Raw genomic sequence first — 20,257 nt, forward strand, 5'->3', positions numbered from 1 at the left:
CATATTAATCTTGGATAGTTTCTGTAAAGAATTTTTAAAGGGGGGTTGGGTTTTTGTTGTTTGGTGGTTTTTATGGTAAAGACTACAAGATGTATTCTTCCACTTTCTATGGTTCCCTTTGGTGTCCTAATATTTTCAAAGAAAATATGCTGCTGTACTCCATGTTATATTTTATTAAGATAATTGCCCAGGAGTTATTCTTGACTTCGTGCAAGAACAGGGGCATCTATGTGGTTCTTCACGTGCTTACAGAAGTGCTATCTAAAGCCTGGGGTCTTTTGTGAGTGGTAGGGGTTTTTTTTGTAATTATTTTTTTAATGCCAGATTATGACAGAATAGAATGATACAAATATTTATAATTCTGTGTTTATAACTTAGATTTTTTTATTTTTTTTTTTTTAGATTCAGGTTTCCATTCTTAAATTGAGATTTCTTTCTTCAGTACATACACTACTTTGGTTTATGTCTTTACATCTTGCTTGTCCAAATTTTGAAAACAAATTAGAATGATGACTGACTACTGTGCATAAAGTTAAGTCTATAAAATTTAATTTTTATAGAACTAAGCCATGGAAGAAGTTGGAGAGGGATATTTATAATACCTTGATTGCCTCCTGGATTCAATCTGTCATTTTTAAACCTTTGGGCTATCCAGTGAAAAATTAAAGAGAATGGCTGGTCACTCAAGTAGAGGTTCTGGACATCCAGGTACAAGGATGTGGAACATCATGGACTTGGAAGTTTCCTCAGAATTATCATTGATACTTTCACTATGTGCTGTAAGAAAACTGTGTTGAAATGTGTTAAGTGTCTCTGCCATGAACTCCTCGATACTGAATGTTTCATTAACCTGCACCTAATACTGCTTTGTAGTCTGCATGTGCGACATGTTCACTTAATTTTATGTCTCAACAATCTGTCTTCACCCTTAGCCCACTTTTCTGCTTCTCCTTCCAACACAAAGGTTTGTTCTGGTTAGAAGTGGGGGAAATGCGTCCCTCTCCTGCTTTAAAGCTTACCAATAATTGACATTTGTCATTGCTTGATCATTCTGTTGTACTTTTCCCGGAATGGAAAAGTTAAAATGTTATTTAATAATAACTGTAAAACAGTGGATGTTAATAAAAAAAAAAAAAACAAAAAAAAAAACCAAAACCAAAAAACCCCCAAAAAAAACAGGAGGAAAAAATGAGAGCATTAACCATGGCTTATTTGTATTTCACAAACATCAGTTGGATCAGTGGGTCTTGTAGCCCAAGATAGGAACTCCTGGTATCAGAGAGTTCAGAAGTGATGAGCTCTTTCTTTGTTGCTCTGGCCATCTCTACTTTAGCTGCCTTTACCCTGCTTTAGATATTCTATATAACAATACATGCATCCTTTATATTGGCTACCCATTCGTTTTTATCTAGTGTTCTGTATATCCTCAGGTTTGGAGTTACTTCCCAAGGATCAAGTATATCATGTAGAATATGTATCATAGAAAAAAAATGGTTGAGAAGCATGTTAAAAAAACCGAACAAGCTGCAAAATAACCCCCCCAGCAGTTAGAGTTCTCACTTCTAAGCAAAATCAAAATTCTGCATGGTAGAGTAAGTGTTATCCTTAACAGTATGTCTGTGACAAGTTTGTTTAAATACTGTTTGCTTTTAAATGTTATTCTCAGCTATCAATTGCAGGCTCTCAAATTTGAACATGATGATGTAAAAAAAAAAAGGGCAAATTGGATGTTTCCAAGTAGTGGAGGATTACTGTTAAAAAAACTGCCTAAAGGTAAATGGTGCGGCAAAAGCCCCGAGTATAAATGAATTTGGTTTTTAAGGACTAGGAAGAAGGGAAAGCAAAGCTGCCACCTTTTTTTAATATTTTGGCATAATATTGTGCATGTTTATTGTCCAAATTATAGTCTGTATGTTGAAAGATCCAACTTTCTTAACATCTTTCTATTTCCTAATTAGCATTCCTGTAAAGACTGCTGTCTGTGACATGAGATGTCTTTCACAGATCCTCCTTTTACAGTTTCCTCTTTCCACCTAACTGCTGTCTCTCTCTCTTTTTCCTCCCCACTCCTTCCCCCTCTCTCTCTTTCCTCTATTCTTGTGTAGGCCTGACCAAAGATGGCAGTAATGAAAATATTGATTCCCTTGAGGAAGTCCTTAATATTTTAGCAGAGGAAAGCTCTGATTGGTTTTATGGCTTTCTCTCATTTCTCTATGATGTATTGACTCCTTTTGAAATACTAGAAGAAGAAGAGAGCGAAGCTGCAGATGATGTTGATGGTACGTCACAGAATGAAGGGGTTCAGGGAAAAAAGACCTGTGTTATTTTGGATTTACAGAACCAGTGACTGAGAGACTATTTGATTGGCTTTCGAAAATGTCCATGGAGTTTATGGCATTGAGGGGAAACTCCCAAATGGACACTATAAAGATTAAACTGAAGTCAGCCATGCAATGTAGTTTCACTAGTTGAAAGCCTTTCAGTGACTTTTCCATTTTTGTGACAGGATGACAAATACTACATGGTTGTGTAAATATGTAGAATAAAATGTGTATCTGCGGTTGTGTAGTTGGTTTCTGTATGTGCTTCAATTTGTGCATTCTGTGCACGAAGCTAAGTGTAATAACCTCTACTGTTAACACTATAACCTTTGTCTTTCTAGCAAACATTAACTGAAGCGTTTTGTAACAGCTTTGATTGTAAAGTATTCTGGCATGGCTGCATTATGTAAATACATACTTATATGTTATTCCTTAATAGAGTCATGACAATGATAATTCTATTGTGAAATATAATTTTAATAAATAATTTATTTTGTGACTCACCAATTTTTCAGATAGATTCTTTTTACCTGTCCAAATAAAAGCACTTCATTTAAAAGTGCTTGAAAATTTTACAGAAACATTTATTTCTAAGTTAGCTAATATCTGTTGCATTCAGAAAATATGATGTCATTATATGGTTTATTCCCACTATTTGTCTGTTTTCAAACTAAGTTTTCAGTCATTTTTTTCATATAACAATCGCACCACAAGGGCTGTTCTAAATTTGTTTGACGTTTTTTTAAGGTAGGCCTTTTATGGAAGTGGGAAGCTGTGATCATGTATTTCTAATGTAATACTGAATATATTAAAGACTAATTGGAAATTAGAATGTAATGTCTTCTATTCCTTGCTGAATTCAAGAACTTAATGCAGTTTTGCAATTTTTAATCTTTTTCTGTGAAACTGTTTTATGACAGTTGTTCCAAAAATATTTTTCATGTACATGATTACTGTCTGCTGTCACAAAGTTATTGATATAGAAAGGGGAGTTCATAATTGTGTTCTGCAGTTTGTATCAGGTACTAAAAGCTGAAACTGAGCTGTCATTTTAATACATGAATAATGTACTCAATCAGATTATTATTAAAATTATATTGTTTCTTGTGATGCCTGCTATGCTTAAGTTTGTATTTGTTTCCCATATAAAGTTTATACTCACATTTTAACACTAGTGGATGCAGGCTGAAATTTTAACCTGTTTTCAAATTAAATGAATTTTCACTTGCTTTGGCATGGCAATTTTAAAGCAATTTAACATGCCTGTTACAAAAAAAAGCTTACATTTAATCATCCAACTTGGGGTTCTACTCAATCATTAAAAAGTAATAAACAAGAAAAAGTTAGTGTTGGGCAAATGAAGTGTTTAAAAAAAAAAGTTGTGAAGTGTTAAGGCTGCTGTTTGAGAGTTACAAATGAAATAGAGCCACATAAACATTAGTCGCATTTTCTTCCAAATATTCGAGGACTAGGTTATAAGAAAGTTAATAACATGTAAATTTAATGGGTTTTAGTATAAGATACATGAAGCATAAGGCAAAGCAAATAAAACCCTTGTACATTATGAAAAGGAATGCTAATAGATCTGTGGAATATTACTGAGGAGTTTCTTAGCAAGTGGAAGAAACTTGTGTGGTATCTGAGACGTAGGAAATAAGCAAGCTTGGTTTGTTTTGTTTGGGGTTTTTTTTGTCTTTATTTTAGAAACAGATTTGAATTAGGAATAGGTTTCATCACTATTGTGGGATAATAGTATCTCAGTATGAATTTGAAAAATTGTCATGGAACATCGATTTCTATTGTAGCTGCTTCAGTAATGGAACTAGACAGCCAAAAAGAGGAGGAAAACATCTACTATGAACATTCTGTATCATGAAGTTTATATCGTATAGTGAAAATACACATCGATAACCTGATGAAGTTTCAAGTGAAATAGAGATTAATAGATTGCTTGAACCGTGAGAAAGCTTCAGGCACTGAAATAGCTAATGATTACATCAGTTTAACTTGGGCTAGGGAGTTGAAATGCAGGCCAAGAAAGTTCTGATTTGGTGTCATGGAAGTTCCTTGTTGATTTTATTAAGTGTGTGGCAGCCCGCTCAAAAACAAACTACAGTGGAAATAAAAAAATTTGTAGGAGGAGAAAAAGGAATAGAGGGGAAAACCTAGGGGAAATATTAACAGCAAATAACTTTCTAGAGTGTTTAGTTTCCAGAACATAAGTTTTTTTTCAGAAGTGTTTCTTCTTGCCTCGTGATGTTCCTGTTGAGTTAACAATTAAGCCCTTACCAGTGGTGAGCAGAGCTGTTAAAGCTCTCTAAACTTTGGGATAGAAGAGTTTGATTTTAACGAATTGCATTAATTGTTGTGATTGCAAGAAGGACTTGGCTAGTAAGGGCAGTAATAAGATTTAGATGAGTTTTCAGTTATATAAGCATGCCAGGGTTTGTTTTTTTGTTTTTTTTTTTTTTTTTATAAGGGCAATTTTAACAGCAAAAAGGTTAAGCTGAATATGAACTGCACCTCAACTCTTACTTCTAAGTCCACACAAAGTGTTTGAAATTAGCTGAGGAAAATGAAACCTACATTTTTACTTTGATTTGTGGTGACTATCAGTTATATAAAATACAGTCAATGTTTTAAAAACATCCAGAAAACTTTTAAAGTGGTTTTAAACTGTAGGTAGAAGGCTGTAGCAGCTTTGTCTTCCGGTACTATTTTAGTATAATTATTTCAGAACGCAAAGCTGCTGTTTTCTACCTACAGTTTTTTGGTTTGAGAATTTAAAATATGAACAAATTAGTAGCAAACTATGTTTTTGATGTAGAATATATATTGTTTAAGTGACAGGAACTTCCTAGGTTTTGCAGCTAGTAAAGAATGAAAATTTAGTGATTTTATGTTAAACTGAGCTTTCATTAGCTGCCTTCATATTCCTTACAGGTCATTTACATTAAATTTTACAGAGCTGCAGAAGTAAATATCTGTGACTAAAGTTGTAATCTTCCTGTTTGGCCATCATTTTTAGAAATAGGCAGGATGTTTTGCTTTGCCATTGTCTAGTGTTGGTAAATGTTTGATGTATTAATTGCCAGTCTTCAGTAGACATTTACAACCTTCAAACAAAATACTGCATTAACCTTTGTAGCATAAGTTCTTGCTTGCTTCTTTGTGATACTAATGTAAAGAAAGAAAAAAAATCCTTAATACCCATATATCTGAAAAATATCTGAAATGACTGAGAACTCATGCAAGGTTTGAACCCCAGATTTCTGTGACCACCTTCAACAATATTTAAGTTGAAAGTATGACAGTGTTTTATATGAGGGGACAAAAATCATAAACCTCATAATATATAAAATAACTTAGAATTGAATAGAATAAACAGAAAATTGTTTGTGTATCTGTTGAAATTCTTACTGCAGCAACTTTTTTTTTTCCCTCAAAAAATGAGCTTTTTTGAAGAGTGTGTTCAATCTTTCACTCTTGAAATTTGTTTCAAGGTCAGCGAATAAGTGTTATCACCTATGGGTTTCATTTTATGGTGATTTTGCATTATTAGTTGATCTCCATTGACTGACCTTAGAAGAAAATTATTTTTTATGACAGTTATTCATATAGGTTACAGTTGGGTGGAGGGGTGGAAGACAAATGCATTGAAGCCTTAGAAGGATTTTCCTTTCATTTCGTAGTAGTTAAATGGGGGAGAGAAACCACCTATATTGTAAACATTATTTGATTAGTATTTGAGAGCTGGGGAAAGCTGTTGTATACAGTTCAGTCATTCTGCACAGTTGCATACTATTTTCCCTGTACAGTTATGATCAATTAATGATGGCAGAGCAGAATGAGATATATTAAATACTGTCTTTCATATGGTCAGTTAGGGTGGATTCCTAAAGATGAGGCTAATGAAGGCAAGACCTGCTTGTTGGTTTCTTACACCTTCTCCTACAAGATGCAACATAGGCATCTGAGACTTCAGAAAATGCTTTCTGCACTTGTGTCTCCCTCAGATTTGAATTTTTCTTCTAAAATTAGGCAATTAAGTAAACAAGAGATATTAAAGTAACTTACTGAGAATGTATTGAGAGTATTTTAATTTTTTTAATGCTAGTTGTATGAATTAAAGCTCTCTTGCATTTGGGGGGGTTACAGGCTCTGGTATGTTTGGTAATCTGCATACAGATAACGAGTTCCGTTTAAGGTAAGTGGGTGCTAGCCTTCTGTCAGCAAGCTATTTTGTCTAAGAGAAGACCTTGTACATCCTATGTAGCATATTATAAATGCAGAATAATTGTAATAATTATGTGCAGACGCATATGCAAACAAGCTTTTTCTGACTTGTAGTTCTGCTGGAGAAAGAAAACAAAAAGATTAAAAAAGGTTAATGATGGTTTTGGCTTACGGATTTGTATTTCCTTTTTTAGTTCTGCAATTTTAACATCTTTTGCTAATTTTCTGTGTGGTGAAGGAGGTTTTTGATGGGTCCTCATGAATTAAGTCAAGAGTCTCAACGCAAGCCTTAATGTTTAAAGCTCGATACTTTCTGTTCTGTTATCCAGGCTTTGCACAAATTGCAGAAGGGTAGCGAGTTCTGTCTGTCAGCTGTTTAGTGCTAACCTTGACCATATGCTTTCTATGGCAAATATGAAGTAGACTTTTCCTTTTCTATATGTCAGTGGATAAGCCACCTTAATTAGCTTACATTTGTTGCATGATGCTGCAGGTTAAAAGGGCTTATGCAGGTAGATGTTGTGGTGAAATTGATTTGTAGGAATTTTTTTCATGTGGGAAAGCCTTTTGTATAGCAAAGATATTAAAGTTTTCAGTATTATTAAATAATATAAATTTTACATATGCAAGAATAAACTTCAAGTTTCTCCATATATTGTTAAATATGACAATATTATCCGTCAACATCTGTGAAACTGCTCAAAAATACTGAAGTGCTTTGTTTTATCTGTTTTTTGCAATGCTTATCTTTCTGTATAAAAATAGTAGTAATTTTTTTTTTTCTTTTAATGCTGAAATTCTAAATTTGTGTGCTCACTTGGGGATTCTTTTTTGTGGAGCTTGTTCTTGAAGATTTTTATGAGGAAAAATAGAGGAAACAACTGGATTTTATTGCAGAATTAGAATGCTTTGTAATATTCTAAGCTTCAAAGAATCATTTAAGATACTAAGTTATCTACCATTAAGCATTATGTAAAAATGTCCACTTTGACATGAATGTTTAAAAGCAGCTCTTTGGAAAATATTGGAAACGTATCCAGCTATGTTAACTTTGAAGTCTACTTTTTACTTCACTGACTCCAACAGTAGCCACTTCTGACATTCCGTTATAACCACATCTGCGGTTGTAAGTTCTGTATTTCTTTTGGTGTTGCCAGCACTGAACATTTATAATGTACGTATGAGTGCAAAGGAGGAGGAACTTAAAAACTAGCCCCAAAAAAGTGTGAAGACACTTGGATGGAACTTAGGATAAGGTTCCACAAGTTCAGTTACATGATTCCTAAAATTCTGGATCTTGGTTTGTGTGCCCTAAGGCTGTAAGAGCCTAAGTCTTTGTCAATGAGTTTACTTGGATGCCAGATTTTATCACATGCCCCAGGACATTGCTATCTTGGAAAAGCGAAGAGTTTTGCACACCTGTCTTGCTTCAGCCTGTTTGGGGTTCACCAATGAGACTTCCCTGTGCTATAGCAATTGTAGGGGCCGAGGCCCAGTGGAAGTCAAGATGCAGCAGGATTTCTGTCTTGTGACTAATACATAATATCAAGATTTTGAAATACAGTATGCTACATACTTTTCCTGTAAATGAGTCCATTCGTAATATGTTAAATTATACATTATTTACAGAATTATGTGATGCTTTGATAATTTGCTGAGAATCTTAACACTATTCATTGTAGAAAAGCAGATTGAAACAAATTACTGCTTGCCTCAGTGTTTAACAAGGGAAATGTCAATAATCAGTGAACAAGGTACTTTGTAATCTTTCAACGTAGCGCATATACTTTTATTTAAAAATAATATCAAATATCTGTATAATTTTTGTGTATACAGGTCTCTCTCTTGTGTATACGGAACATCCAGTAGCATTTAATTTTATTATGAAAAGAGGGGGAAAGCTAGAAATTTAAATATGGTTTTGTGCAACTTTGCTGAGTACCTTTTATTATTTATATTTTCATTGATGCTGTAGTATAACAAAGTTGGAGTCTGTTCTTCCTCTTATTATGAGAAAAATGCTTACTTATTGTTCCACACACTGCTTAGAAGTAATAAGATTAAATAATTTAGTCAAGTTAGAACTCTGGACTTCAGCAATGATAGTAATCTGTGAGGGAAGAGCTTAAGAAGGCTTTCATATCCCAGGTAGGAGTTTGTAAGGGAATTGATCTAAAAATTGTATATTTACCTGGCTAACCTATTTTTAAGAAATTTTGACCATAATGTCAATGCTTGATAATGCGAAAACATGTAAGATAAAATAGAAATTAGATGCAAGTTGATTACTATTACTCTAATGGCTGCATTCCTTAAGTTTAATGTTTTTTTTTTTTTTTTTTTTAGTTTAGAATATGGGAGTTGTGTTTGTTTTGCTTTCTAAAAAAAAATGCTAAGGTATATTGATGCAGTTTGTGTAGTTATTAATTGTTTTCTGGAAACATAAGCTCAAAGTTCAGATGTCCAATGATGGTCTTTATATGTCTGAGTGAGAAGCCTAATGTTGAGGCATGGCACTATCTCTTCTAGTTTAATAAGATTATGAGTTTTAAAAATACATTTACCATAACTTTTCTTAACTTTCTAATTGGTTTTTGGTAGCAATGCACATGATTTTTGGGGTTCAGGTAGTTCTGTTTAGGTCTTAATCCACAGCAGCATGATGATGATAATCCAGTCTCTTTTTGTAGTGTTAGAAAGATGAGGCTAATTATTATTTGTATTTTGGGGAAGGCTTTTGCCGTCATGCCTCTTGTGGAACTAGGTATAAAGCACAATCAAGATACTGAATGACCTCAATTTCTGTTAGCTACAATGGGCAAAGAGGGCAGCACCTGACTTTGGAGAGTAAGGTTTATTTTTTTAACAGAAACCTTAACAGTCTTAAATAGTCTTAAGTCAAGCAGTAAATATTTTAACTGAAATGAAATGGCAACTGCTTTTTGGAATATGAGCAATACGTTTGCCAAAAGGTGTATTTTCCATTGGATAAAGAAACATAGATTGTAATTCATTGTAATAAAATATTAAATTTATATAATCTACAGTACATAGGTGCTTGAAGATCTTTTGAGTTAAAATGTTTATTAAATATTTATAAAATTGTATAGAAATATAAGTTAGTGGGTATGAGAGAGAACTGGCATGATACCTGGCAGAGAAATCGGCTGGGATATTGGTCATAATTACGCAGTATCACGCTGTCTGGAGAGAGCATACCAAGCATCCCAAGTAGTGTGCGTCTGGTAATGTGGTACTTTTCTTGGATTAATTAGTCTTCCATCTCAGTACTTGTGGGGATCTTGCCACTGAAGATGCTTCATTCATAATGAGTTAACGTTTGGTATTTCTCCATAGCATTGCAGTGTGCTATGTACAGATAACTTTTTACATGGCATGGCAGACTGGAAAATGTTGTGTCATGTTTGTTGAACATCACAGATATGTTCGTAACCTATTTCCATTTTGCAACAAATCAGGTGAGGAGCCAGGAGGGGTAGCCAAGAAAAAAACTAAAGTCAAAGGTATTTTTAATGTTCTTTTTCTTGTGGAACTTTCTGCAGATAATGATGTCTGAAATGCATGCGCAGTGCGAATACAGATTGCAGGTTATAATAATGTTTACTAATACAAGCTATGTTGACTAAGAGTTATCTAATGGTGCAGCAAACTATTTTCCTTGCCATTTTTCAGTAAGTGTTTTTTTATTACCGATTGTAATTTAATGGCAATGTGAGTGCTTCCCTAACTAGAGATTATATTTTGTTTGAGCAAAGTTTTTACAACCGTTGTCTTGTTTGGATTGTAAGTAGTTGTGTTAACTTCATATTCTGCGTGTTTAAAAAGAAGTTCTGATGTATATGCAGATTTTGGTCTGTGTGAAATCCTCCTTTAGTTATTTTTCATGAATTCATTATACTATTACTATATTGTGATTGGGCTTGAGCACCTTAATTTCTGCTTAAGTCTGTACTTAAATTTCTTTCTTATGGGAGGACACATTTAGGTAAAGGTCGATAACTTTCCCTTTAATATGATTTGCAGGACTGATTGCAGTGACGATACTTACAAATTTTCCAAAAGCTTAAAGTAGGATAGCTTGCAATTGATTTATGCCATATATGTATTTATAATCATGTTGCTGTATAAACAGGACATAATGGTCTAAATGTGTTCAGTGCAACAGAGAGACTAAAAAAGTAAATTAGCCTCAGCAAAACACCAAACTACCAGGTGTACTTCAGGTGATTAACTTTTTAGATGTGCTCAGCTATCTCCACACAGCATGGTGCTACGTAAAGAACACAGTCTCTTTGTTGCGTTAAAGACACTTAGACTTTAATGTGTTTTTTCTAGCAGTATGTGAAAAATGCACACTGTTTGTAATACGAAGTCTCACTAGGAAAAAAGTGCATTTGCTGAGGGAAGCTCTCATGCTCATATGAATGTGACTTTTCTTAGCATCTTGCATGCAGGTTGAAATTTTTAGCATTTGTTCCACGTTGTGCTTGGTATTACATAATTGCAAATTGTGTGTTTCGAAAAATGTAATAAATGTCATTTAACAATTCGTTCCTGAGTTTTGGATTATTTTGGATTTTTCAGTATTTGACATGAGAATGAAGAATGGTATGATATATTTCAAATGCATTATGCCACAAAAACAGTTGGAAGGACCCATGATATTATTCCTTTTAGACCGAGCTGTGTGATTGAATTGTTCACTCCCAGGAATGTTACACAGTGATTAGAGGCAGACGTTACAGGAGAATGTTGTCACTTGCCTGCTTTTTACCTCAACAGACTGCAGCTTCTCTCAAAAGTCTGAATAAAAATAGAGCTGTTGTATTCTATATATAAAATCACTATTGCTTTTTTAATATGTGGGAATATTAATTTTAAATACAAATACTGCATACAGAGATTAAATGGAAAAAAATTTATATTTTATTGAGATAAAAATTCCTTCTTCTGGAGAATGCTGCTGGTATTGACAGTGTTTTTTGAAACTGGGGCAAAGTGGAAGTAAATACTGAATATTTAAATGTCAGGGATGCCGTTCTGACTTCTTCTGATGCATTATCTAGATACTGTGTCACAGCCAAATGTGAATTGAAATGAAGAAAATAGAGATACAACTCCAAAAGTAAAACAAATAAAAGAGCATTACTGGTAACACTACATATGGAAAAGCAAAGATGCAAGAATTCATTTACGATTGTTACTTTGATTTCTCTTAATATGGTCAAACAAGTTAACTTTTTTGGAGTTGATTTAATTCACCAGGGCATCACTTTTTCTTCTTAATTATGGTGTATTTATTTCTTATTTTTGTAAAATAGATATTTAAGATACATTTTTAAGTTTTGGCGTAATTGGAGGTAATGTCAGTAAAATGTGGTAGTATACATCTGTGTTGCTATAACGTTTTCATTTGTAGTTTTAGGAAGTTGACAGGAAGTTGAAAAAAAATCCTTTGGGTGACGCTCTTGACATTTGTAGTTCCTACAGTGGTCATACTGTTGTCAAAGATGCCAAATTTACTGTGATTTTCATGCTCACAGACAAAACTGGTTTTAGCATTCTGCAGAAGTTAGCTAACAGTAAGATAATAGAGGCATGGTTTTCACTAGATTAATGCTTTATTTGGATGCCGTTGCAGTATTGGCTGGATGCATGGTGTGAGATATTGCTAAAAGTCAGAACTAATTTGTTTAAATGGCTTAAAGCTTAAATAGTTAATTAAACTAGTTTAAATTGGCATCTAACATTAAGTAAGAATTCGATGAAAGCTTTTAGATAGCTGCTCTGAAGATGTTTTCTGATGTAAGAATGGCTCTCTTATTGAACATTTCCTCTTTTTTAAATGAAAAACTAAAAAGTAAAAGAAGCAGTTAAAGAACCGCTCAAGAAATTAAAGGAGAAGCAGGAATCCAAGAAGGAGGAAATCAAAGATGAGGAAGGAAAAAAGAAAGCCAGGAAAGGAAAAGATGCTACTGATCGAAAGGACAAGAAAGCTGTTGATGTGAATAAATTAAAGAAAGATCCTGACAAGGCTAAAAAAGACAGAGGAAAGGAAAAGGAAAAAAGCCTAGACAAAAATGTGAAATCCAAGGAGGCTGCAAAAAAATCAGCCAGTGAAAAGGATGGTACTACTCAGGTGGGAAAAGACAAAGAAACAAAAAAGATAGTTAAAAACCCATCCAAGGAGGACAAGAAAGAAAAGAAATAAACAGAGTTCTGGTTGCGCTAATGAGGACCAGACCTCAAGAATGAGAAATTCAGCATATTTATATGAATGTGGTAAACATGGCAGTATGAAAATAATGTTTTCTGGAAATAAGTGTGAACAAAGGCTATATATAATCATTTTTTGAAAACTGTTAAGTGTGTACTGGCATTGTAAACACAAAGCAAAAATGTCTGCTGTGAAACTCAAATATGTACATATGTTAATATGCCTGACTAGCAATGTGTATTGAAAACACAAATGTCAAATTGATGCCAATTACTTCAAGCATAGTCTAAATCTGGGTTTGGGTTCTTTTTTTTTCTTTTTTTTCCCCCCTTCTTTGTTTCCTTGTATTAAAATGCTATTTTCCTGATGTGGAGATGAAAGTGTAATGTTGTATATCAAATGCAAGTTTAAAAGCAAGTTATTAAGAGGATTATCTGGACACATACAGTAGAAACACACAAAAAATATTTCTGTTTCACAAAAACATCTAAGAGGAGCATTAATAGAACGTATTGTCATATGAACTTAGTAAATAAATGTAAGTTATTCCCTGCTAAACTTTTTTCCATGAGTAGACTGAGAAAACTCTTATACACAAACACTCAAACCAACTTTAGTGTTGCATTTATTTATGAGACTTCGGTGTATACTCAACCAAATTGTTGTAACACTTTCGTTTATTGATCCTATGATAATATGTTCTCCTTTTCTTCTGTCCTTTCTTTCTTCCTTTCTTTTTTTTGTACCTATTTTTAAGTCTGAAAACTTGATTCACTGTCACTTTCCAGTTTATTGTGTCCTGATTTTTTTCCAGTTTTCAAAGCTTCTGGTAATGATACTTCTGAAACTTAGGCCACCTATTTCACCATTGATGGGTATTGTTGGATTCCAATCACATTTTAAGAAGTGATATGCTACTACTACTGTATTCTGGTTGAACTTGATTAGAGAACAGCTTATGTATTTTTACAACTATTACTTTCTTCAAACAATACTTTTGAAATATGTGATACTTCTGTAAGCAAGCTGCTGTGTTAGTTTGCTTTTATAGCTTCTGTATTTTTAGTACTGAGGAATGGCTTATCCAGCAGTCCCATTAGAATAAAAAAGATGGCAAAACATTTCTTCAGAGATATTTCAGTATGTTATTGAATCTATACTTGCTTTCAAGTTTATGTGGAAAAAGAATATTATCTAATTTTACTAGACAAATAATATCACTTAGTATGTTGAAATATTAATTGCACAATAAAATTGCACAAGAATAAAATTGGTAATGAAAGTTGAAGATTTATTATTGTAATACTGCAGTATTGTATTAAACAAAACTAAGGAGTGAAATTGAGCATGAGTATGTGCATGTTGGTGGTGGCGTAAGATTAAAGTCCTGAAGGTTGATTCTGTTTCTGGTTTTGCTTATATATTGGTGTAAAACAGTTGGCAATATACACTTACCTCAGACTTCTGATACAGCACATACATGTCTCTGTAAGACGCTTTGATCCCTAGAGGTATAAGATATGGTAATGGGGTAAAATATAATCTGAATTTTTTTTATATGAAAAATAGTTCAAATGAAAGCCATAGAAAATAGTACAGTAGCGTAAGATTCTAGCTGTGATAATGAAGGGTAAAATATAATCTGAATTTTTTTTATAGGAAACTTACGAAAAATAGTTCAAATGAAAGCCATAGAAAATTGTACAGTAGCGTAAGATTCTAGCTGTGATAATGAACAGGGATGGTACACTGATCTGTTTTCTGAGTGTTTATTTATGTGTGAAGAAGGAGGGAAAAAGATGTGTGCATTCAGAACATTATAGTGCTTAGCAAAGAACTTGACAGAATGAAGATCTGCACTTGTGTGATGCATTCTCTTCTTAGGTTGCTGTGATGATAGACATGTTTATTCATCTTTGCTCTGGTAGGTGTTAAGATACATACTTGATAGAGGAGCACTCAAATGACACTTCTCAAGAATGGCGACACAGTGGTATAGTGCACATCACTTTTTTATTTTCTCCCCTAATATGACAGAAGTTGTATCTGTCTGGGAGTGAAATTTGGAATCAGTTGCCTTTCTGATTAACATATTATTGTACCTATGACCCAAACTTTATCTGATGCTAAAAAAGTTGTTTGCTGTTTTGGTTTTTTTCCCCAAAGAACATTTTATTTGAGCAGCACTCCAAGCTATACACCTAGCCACACAATAAAACAAGATTTTTTCCCTGGCGATCTCTTTTGCTGTTGTATATCTCTCTGAAATATTGGCATTCAGCTTAACGTGGCGAGCTACCACATAAGCTCAAAAAAACAACCACACGTAAAAACTGAGTGCAACTTTATTTTGATAGAAAGATGAGAGAAAATAGAATCTTTCAAAAAGTAAATGACTTAATATATTACGTACTCAACATGCTTGAATAGGAATCAGTGATAATGACATGATAGATATGTATAAGAAGCCTGAAAAAAAGGTGAGAAATGTGCAAGCAAAACAAAGAAATACCCTTCTTTCCTTTAACACACCCTAAGTGCTTGTTGGCTGTGAAATACTGAATATCTTCTGAAATACTTTGTATCCGTTTATTGTTCATGAAGCAGAGCAAGTGGTTGTCTGGAATTGGAGATGTGAGTTATCGGAGGGTGTGAGGACTTTAAATAAGAGGTGTATATGTAAGGGAAGTGAAGTGTGTTTGTGAAAGCAGGGTGGCTGTTTCTATGCTTCCAGATTCTGAAGCGTGAGACACTGGCTCATACAACTAACTGGTTTTATCTCCATATGTGGTTAAAGATGATTATAGAAGGAACTAACTTCTTAGTAATATTAATGGCTAAAAGACTGTAGCAAAAGATTATTAAGACTTACATTCATATTTTTAAATATTTCAGGGTTTTTTTAATGATGCAGAAGAAAATTGGCAAAAAATGAAGTGTAAATTTGGCTTTTTTCTTCTACCTTCTGATCTTGACTCCATAGTAGTGGACTCTTAGTTACAGTGCTTCTAGATACAGCCTCACTATTTATCTTCATGTAACTTACCTCATATAAAAAAGTGTAAGTAGGGTTAATTCTTTTACTCCTGTTCCTGTTATTCATGCAGGGTAATGGAATATAAGTGGTTTTCTCACTATGCTTAAAATAATAAAATATCTCTCTTTTACACAAAGTTGTTTGAGGCATGCTAGTCCTATTTGTATCTAGGTATGTTTGACTCCAGTAGAAACCTGGCAATTGCTTTTTAAAAAAACTTTACTGACTTGAAATGTAATACTTAGATTGTTCCACTTAAAGTTACTTTTACAAGATAGTTAGCAGTACAGGTCTGTTCGTTATAGTAGAGCCTCTGCTTTCCTAAATATTATTTTTCTACTGATCTCTGTGCATACAGCTCTTGAGAAACTAGTCTGTTTTGGGCAGTGTGTGTTTATTTAAGAAGGTATTTTTATCTCAGTTGACCTTGGAGCTTATAGTTAAATATGAACCTAGGAAAAATGACATAGGATTATAGGAGAGAATTCTGTGTGGAAGGGACTTCTGGAAATCCTTATTCCAACATCCTGCTCCAAACAGGATCATCTTAGAGGTATGACTAGGTTATGCTGGCCATTACCTAGTGTGGTCTTTAAAACCTCTGAGGATGGGAATGCACAGTCTTTCTGTGCAGCCCTTTCCACTGGTTTGACTGTCCTCATGGTGGGGTATGTGGGGGGTGCGTGTGTGTGTATGTTTTTCTTATATCCAGTCTGAACCTCCCTTGTTTATATCTTCCTTGAATACTTTGTAAAGGATAGTTGAGGATTAGGCTAATATAAATACATTCTTTCTTGAGGATGTGGTGTCTTTAGATGTGGCATAATATTTCAAGGCTATGAATTATCTTTATCTCTTACCATGGTGTTCGTCATTGCTGCTATTGGTTGCTTTCTTTTCACTGTGGTTTGATCTGGAATGACTCTGTGGTACAGAGAGTAAGCATGTTAGTGGTGAAATTCCATCAGTCATACTCTTTCTACAGTAATTTAGTTGTCAAAACAAACTGGAGATTGAGATTACCTTATTTTGAAGAAACTACTCTTCTCTTCATCAGATGTTCTAAGATTTAACATATGAATTTAAAATAACCTGTCTCATTCCGAGCAGCATGTTACAAAGTTCAAATTAGTTCTTCATAAAATATAAAAAATTGATCATATGAAGCACTTTTTGCGCAAAGAGAGAAACAGTGAGAAAAACCTGCCACCTGTTGTTCTTCTGGATACTGAATAGATGAGAATAGCATAGTCATTTGTTCAGTTACTTTGAAATAAAGGCAAGTGCTTAAATTTCTGTCCCTTTTTCCCCTTCATTATATGTTTGTCTTCAAAACATAGATGTCTACTATCTGAATACACTTTAGTCTTTGTATATATCACTGTATATCAGGACAGCCCTGTAATTATGACTGATTGTTTGAATATGTTTTGGAGAGTTTAACATCAGTTAATTTAGTTGAAACAACTTTCTTAGTTTATAATTGAATCAGATCAAAAAGAGCATAAAGTTAACTTTGTAACTGAAAAATGCAGGCCTTAAAGAAAGATCTGTCCCAGCACAGCCACCACCAGAATCTGAAGAGACCATCCAGCCTGCTGAGAAGTCGTATGTCGAATCCGGTAAGGCCTTTCGTAAACCATAGGTGAAACAAAAGATATGATGCTTCATTTGAATTCCAATTCCTTTTTTTTCTTAGCATGCAAACTTACTGTGTTATTCCTTTTGTTGAAAGATAAATCTGTCATCAATTTTATGTTTTGCTTATCCACTGCAGTTTATTTATCAGGAATCACTGTTGATAACTTTCCATAAATCACTGACCATGAAAAATTTGTAGTTTAAATGTATGGAAGGCACTCTTTGTCAGCTCTCATGGTTACCATTGGGACCATGTCACATCAGAATAACTTTCTGCTGATGCACAGTTGTGGTTTTGATAAGTATGCAACAGTATACCCAGTCAGAATAACAGCAGATTCTCCACCTTAAAAACAAACAAAAAAACCCCAACAATAACTTCATAAGACTAATCAGATACTCACTTTTCTGCTAAAACCAGTAGTATAACATGAATACAGCATCTAGTGTTGAAAAAATCATATAAACATTTTAAAAGCCCCATAAGTATTAGTAAAATTTATTAGGTTCAATAGGAATTCAAGAAAAAAAAATGCATCAGATTTCAGATGTGATTTGCATTTTAGTGTTATTCAGAGAGTACATATTTCTTCCTGTTCCTTCAGACTTATCCTACTTCATGTTTATGTGAACCTAACACAATAACCCACAAATGTGGAGCTTATGGTCAATAAAATGGAACATAAAATTTATTTTTAAGACTTGCATTTCTTTTCTTAAGTTATCATTTATAAAAGATACCAAATTAAAATGTCGTTTCCTCCTCTTCCCCCCACCCCCCCAAATTGTACCACTTTGGATCTTTATTTGAAAATGCAGCTGTGATTTGGTTTGGTGCTGTTGAGCTTCTCAATGCTAATTTTGGGACATTTATATGAAGGCAATACTTCATACAAATTCCTGTTATGTCCTGGCTGGTGTGTTAGATGACAATCACTTGTCCCTGAAATCAGTGTGTGATTTATTCTGCTATGAATTGCCAGGAGAGGCAGTTGACCTTGATATTGTAATGCTGGTATCTATTTTCCCTTTTATAAAGCCAAAAAAACCCTACTTCTGTGAGTGAAATTTTGTTGTCACATATGATGTGCTAGTGCTGCTGCCTAAATTGTAGGAAAGTAATGGATGAAAGTGTTAGTAAAAGAATTACTTAGAAGAGAATTCTTGGTTTGAATAGTTATGTGAAGTTATTAATGTTACTACCACTGAGAAAAAGATATGTGCAGAAAATGCAGTGTAGATAAATTCTTCTAATTAATCTTCAGAATGAATCTGATGTGATTGCAATACTTTCCATACTGGAGAGTAAGTATAACCAAATTGTTTTTGTAATTGTGTGAGTTGCAGAGGTTCACCAAGTTAATCTCTATGGAACTTTATGGAGGCTACTTAAAGCTGCAAGCCTTGAGCTAGTCTTTAAACTTTGCCTTTTGCACTTACCTTCACTGCAATTTATAACCCTTTTAGAGCACAAGAATGCTGACATAGAACCAGAAGAGGAAATTCAGTCTGTTCTTCATGAAGCTCTCCATTCCCAGCCTGGTAATGCATTAACACTTAGAAATCACTGAAGAATATATAAATACTGCCATAGGTCAGACAAATCTCAGAGTCTGATTTTGGTGTGCACTTAAAGTACTTTTGCCTGCACAAAACATTCTAATCAGCTAATTTGTTATTTTAGAGAAAACTCAGAAAGTTCAGTCACCAAATCCTAAAACTGTGGCTTCTTACCCAGAGGTGTTCGGCAGCAGTAGCTCAAATCAGTCAGTTGACAAAATTTCTTCAAAATACTGTGTAGAGTGCAAGAATGGGTAGACAGACATGGGTTTTACTGTGGTTTTCTCCAGGAGCAAAGAAGGCACTGGCAAGTCAGTGCAGATGTTTTGGGTTTATACTGTTGGAAGGTGCAGACAAGACATCTGTTCCCCTCTTCATCCCTTTTGGGGACTAGTTGAAAAACTGAAAGGGTGTGCTGAAGACTGAATATGTGCTGGTAATAGAATTTACCAAAGAGTATCTATTCTCTAACAATCTGTATTATTGATTAGGAGAGAGACATGAAGATGTAGATGAAAGTGTAAATGACCAGTGGCGAGTGAAGGAAGAAATACATGGAGAAACTTTTGAAGCTCCTACAACAGATGACTTGCTCAGAGAATTAGAGAATGAAATGCCAGAAGCATATGAGACACCAGACTCAGTTCAGAAAGGTATCTGAATGACTAAATATATTTAAAATTAAATTCTGCCAACAATAAGAACAGACAAATGAAATAAATCTCATTAAAAACTTGACTCATAATTCCTATTTGCAACAGAAACTTAGCAAATGTCAACCACAGCAAGTATTATTTAGCAAATAATTTCTTTTAAAATCAAAATAGGATATTTTAATGCCATGTGTCTTGGAATTCAGGTAACTATATATTATTGTTTACTTACTGCTATGTTGGCTTTCAACCAAATTAATATATGCTCCAGGTATGCATATTTCCCCCCGGTAGAGGGACTTCTGTAATATCTGTATGGAGTCTGCTTCTGGCTTTCTAGTTTTTAAGCTAAATTTTAAGAGGTTATTAGCACAGTCTTTTGTAGACAGACTTATTCTCACTCCACTTTCCTTCTGATGTGTCTCTCCAAGAGAACGTTATGCATGAACTATATTGCAAGTCCTACAGAGAACATATAAAGAAGATGCTCATATCCAGCTGCCTTGGGGCATTGACAGGATGATAAAAATTGTGTCTAATCAAAGTATTAAAGCAGAATCATATGATCTAA

General features: G+C 33.9%; 1 protein-coding gene across 1 annotated transcript in view; it reads left to right on the forward strand.

Annotated features, from left to right (window-relative positions):
- The window catches only part of ASPH (aspartate beta-hydroxylase), a 181,544-nt gene that overhangs the window by 89,747 nt on the left and 71,540 nt on the right, over positions 1–20,257 (forward strand). The window contains 4 exon segments of the mRNA XM_035895862.1: positions 10,037–10,081; positions 17,368–17,454; positions 18,941–19,015; positions 19,525–19,686. Coding sequence (XP_035751755.1) covers positions 10,037–10,081; positions 17,368–17,454; positions 18,941–19,015; positions 19,525–19,686 — 369 coding nt within the window.

The sequence above is a fragment of the Egretta garzetta genome, unplaced genomic scaffold (assembly GCF_000687185.1).
Source record: "Egretta garzetta isolate BGI_Z169 unplaced genomic scaffold, ASM68718v1 scaffold340, whole genome shotgun sequence".
Classification (NCBI taxonomy): domain Eukaryota; kingdom Metazoa; phylum Chordata; class Aves; order Pelecaniformes; family Ardeidae; genus Egretta; species Egretta garzetta.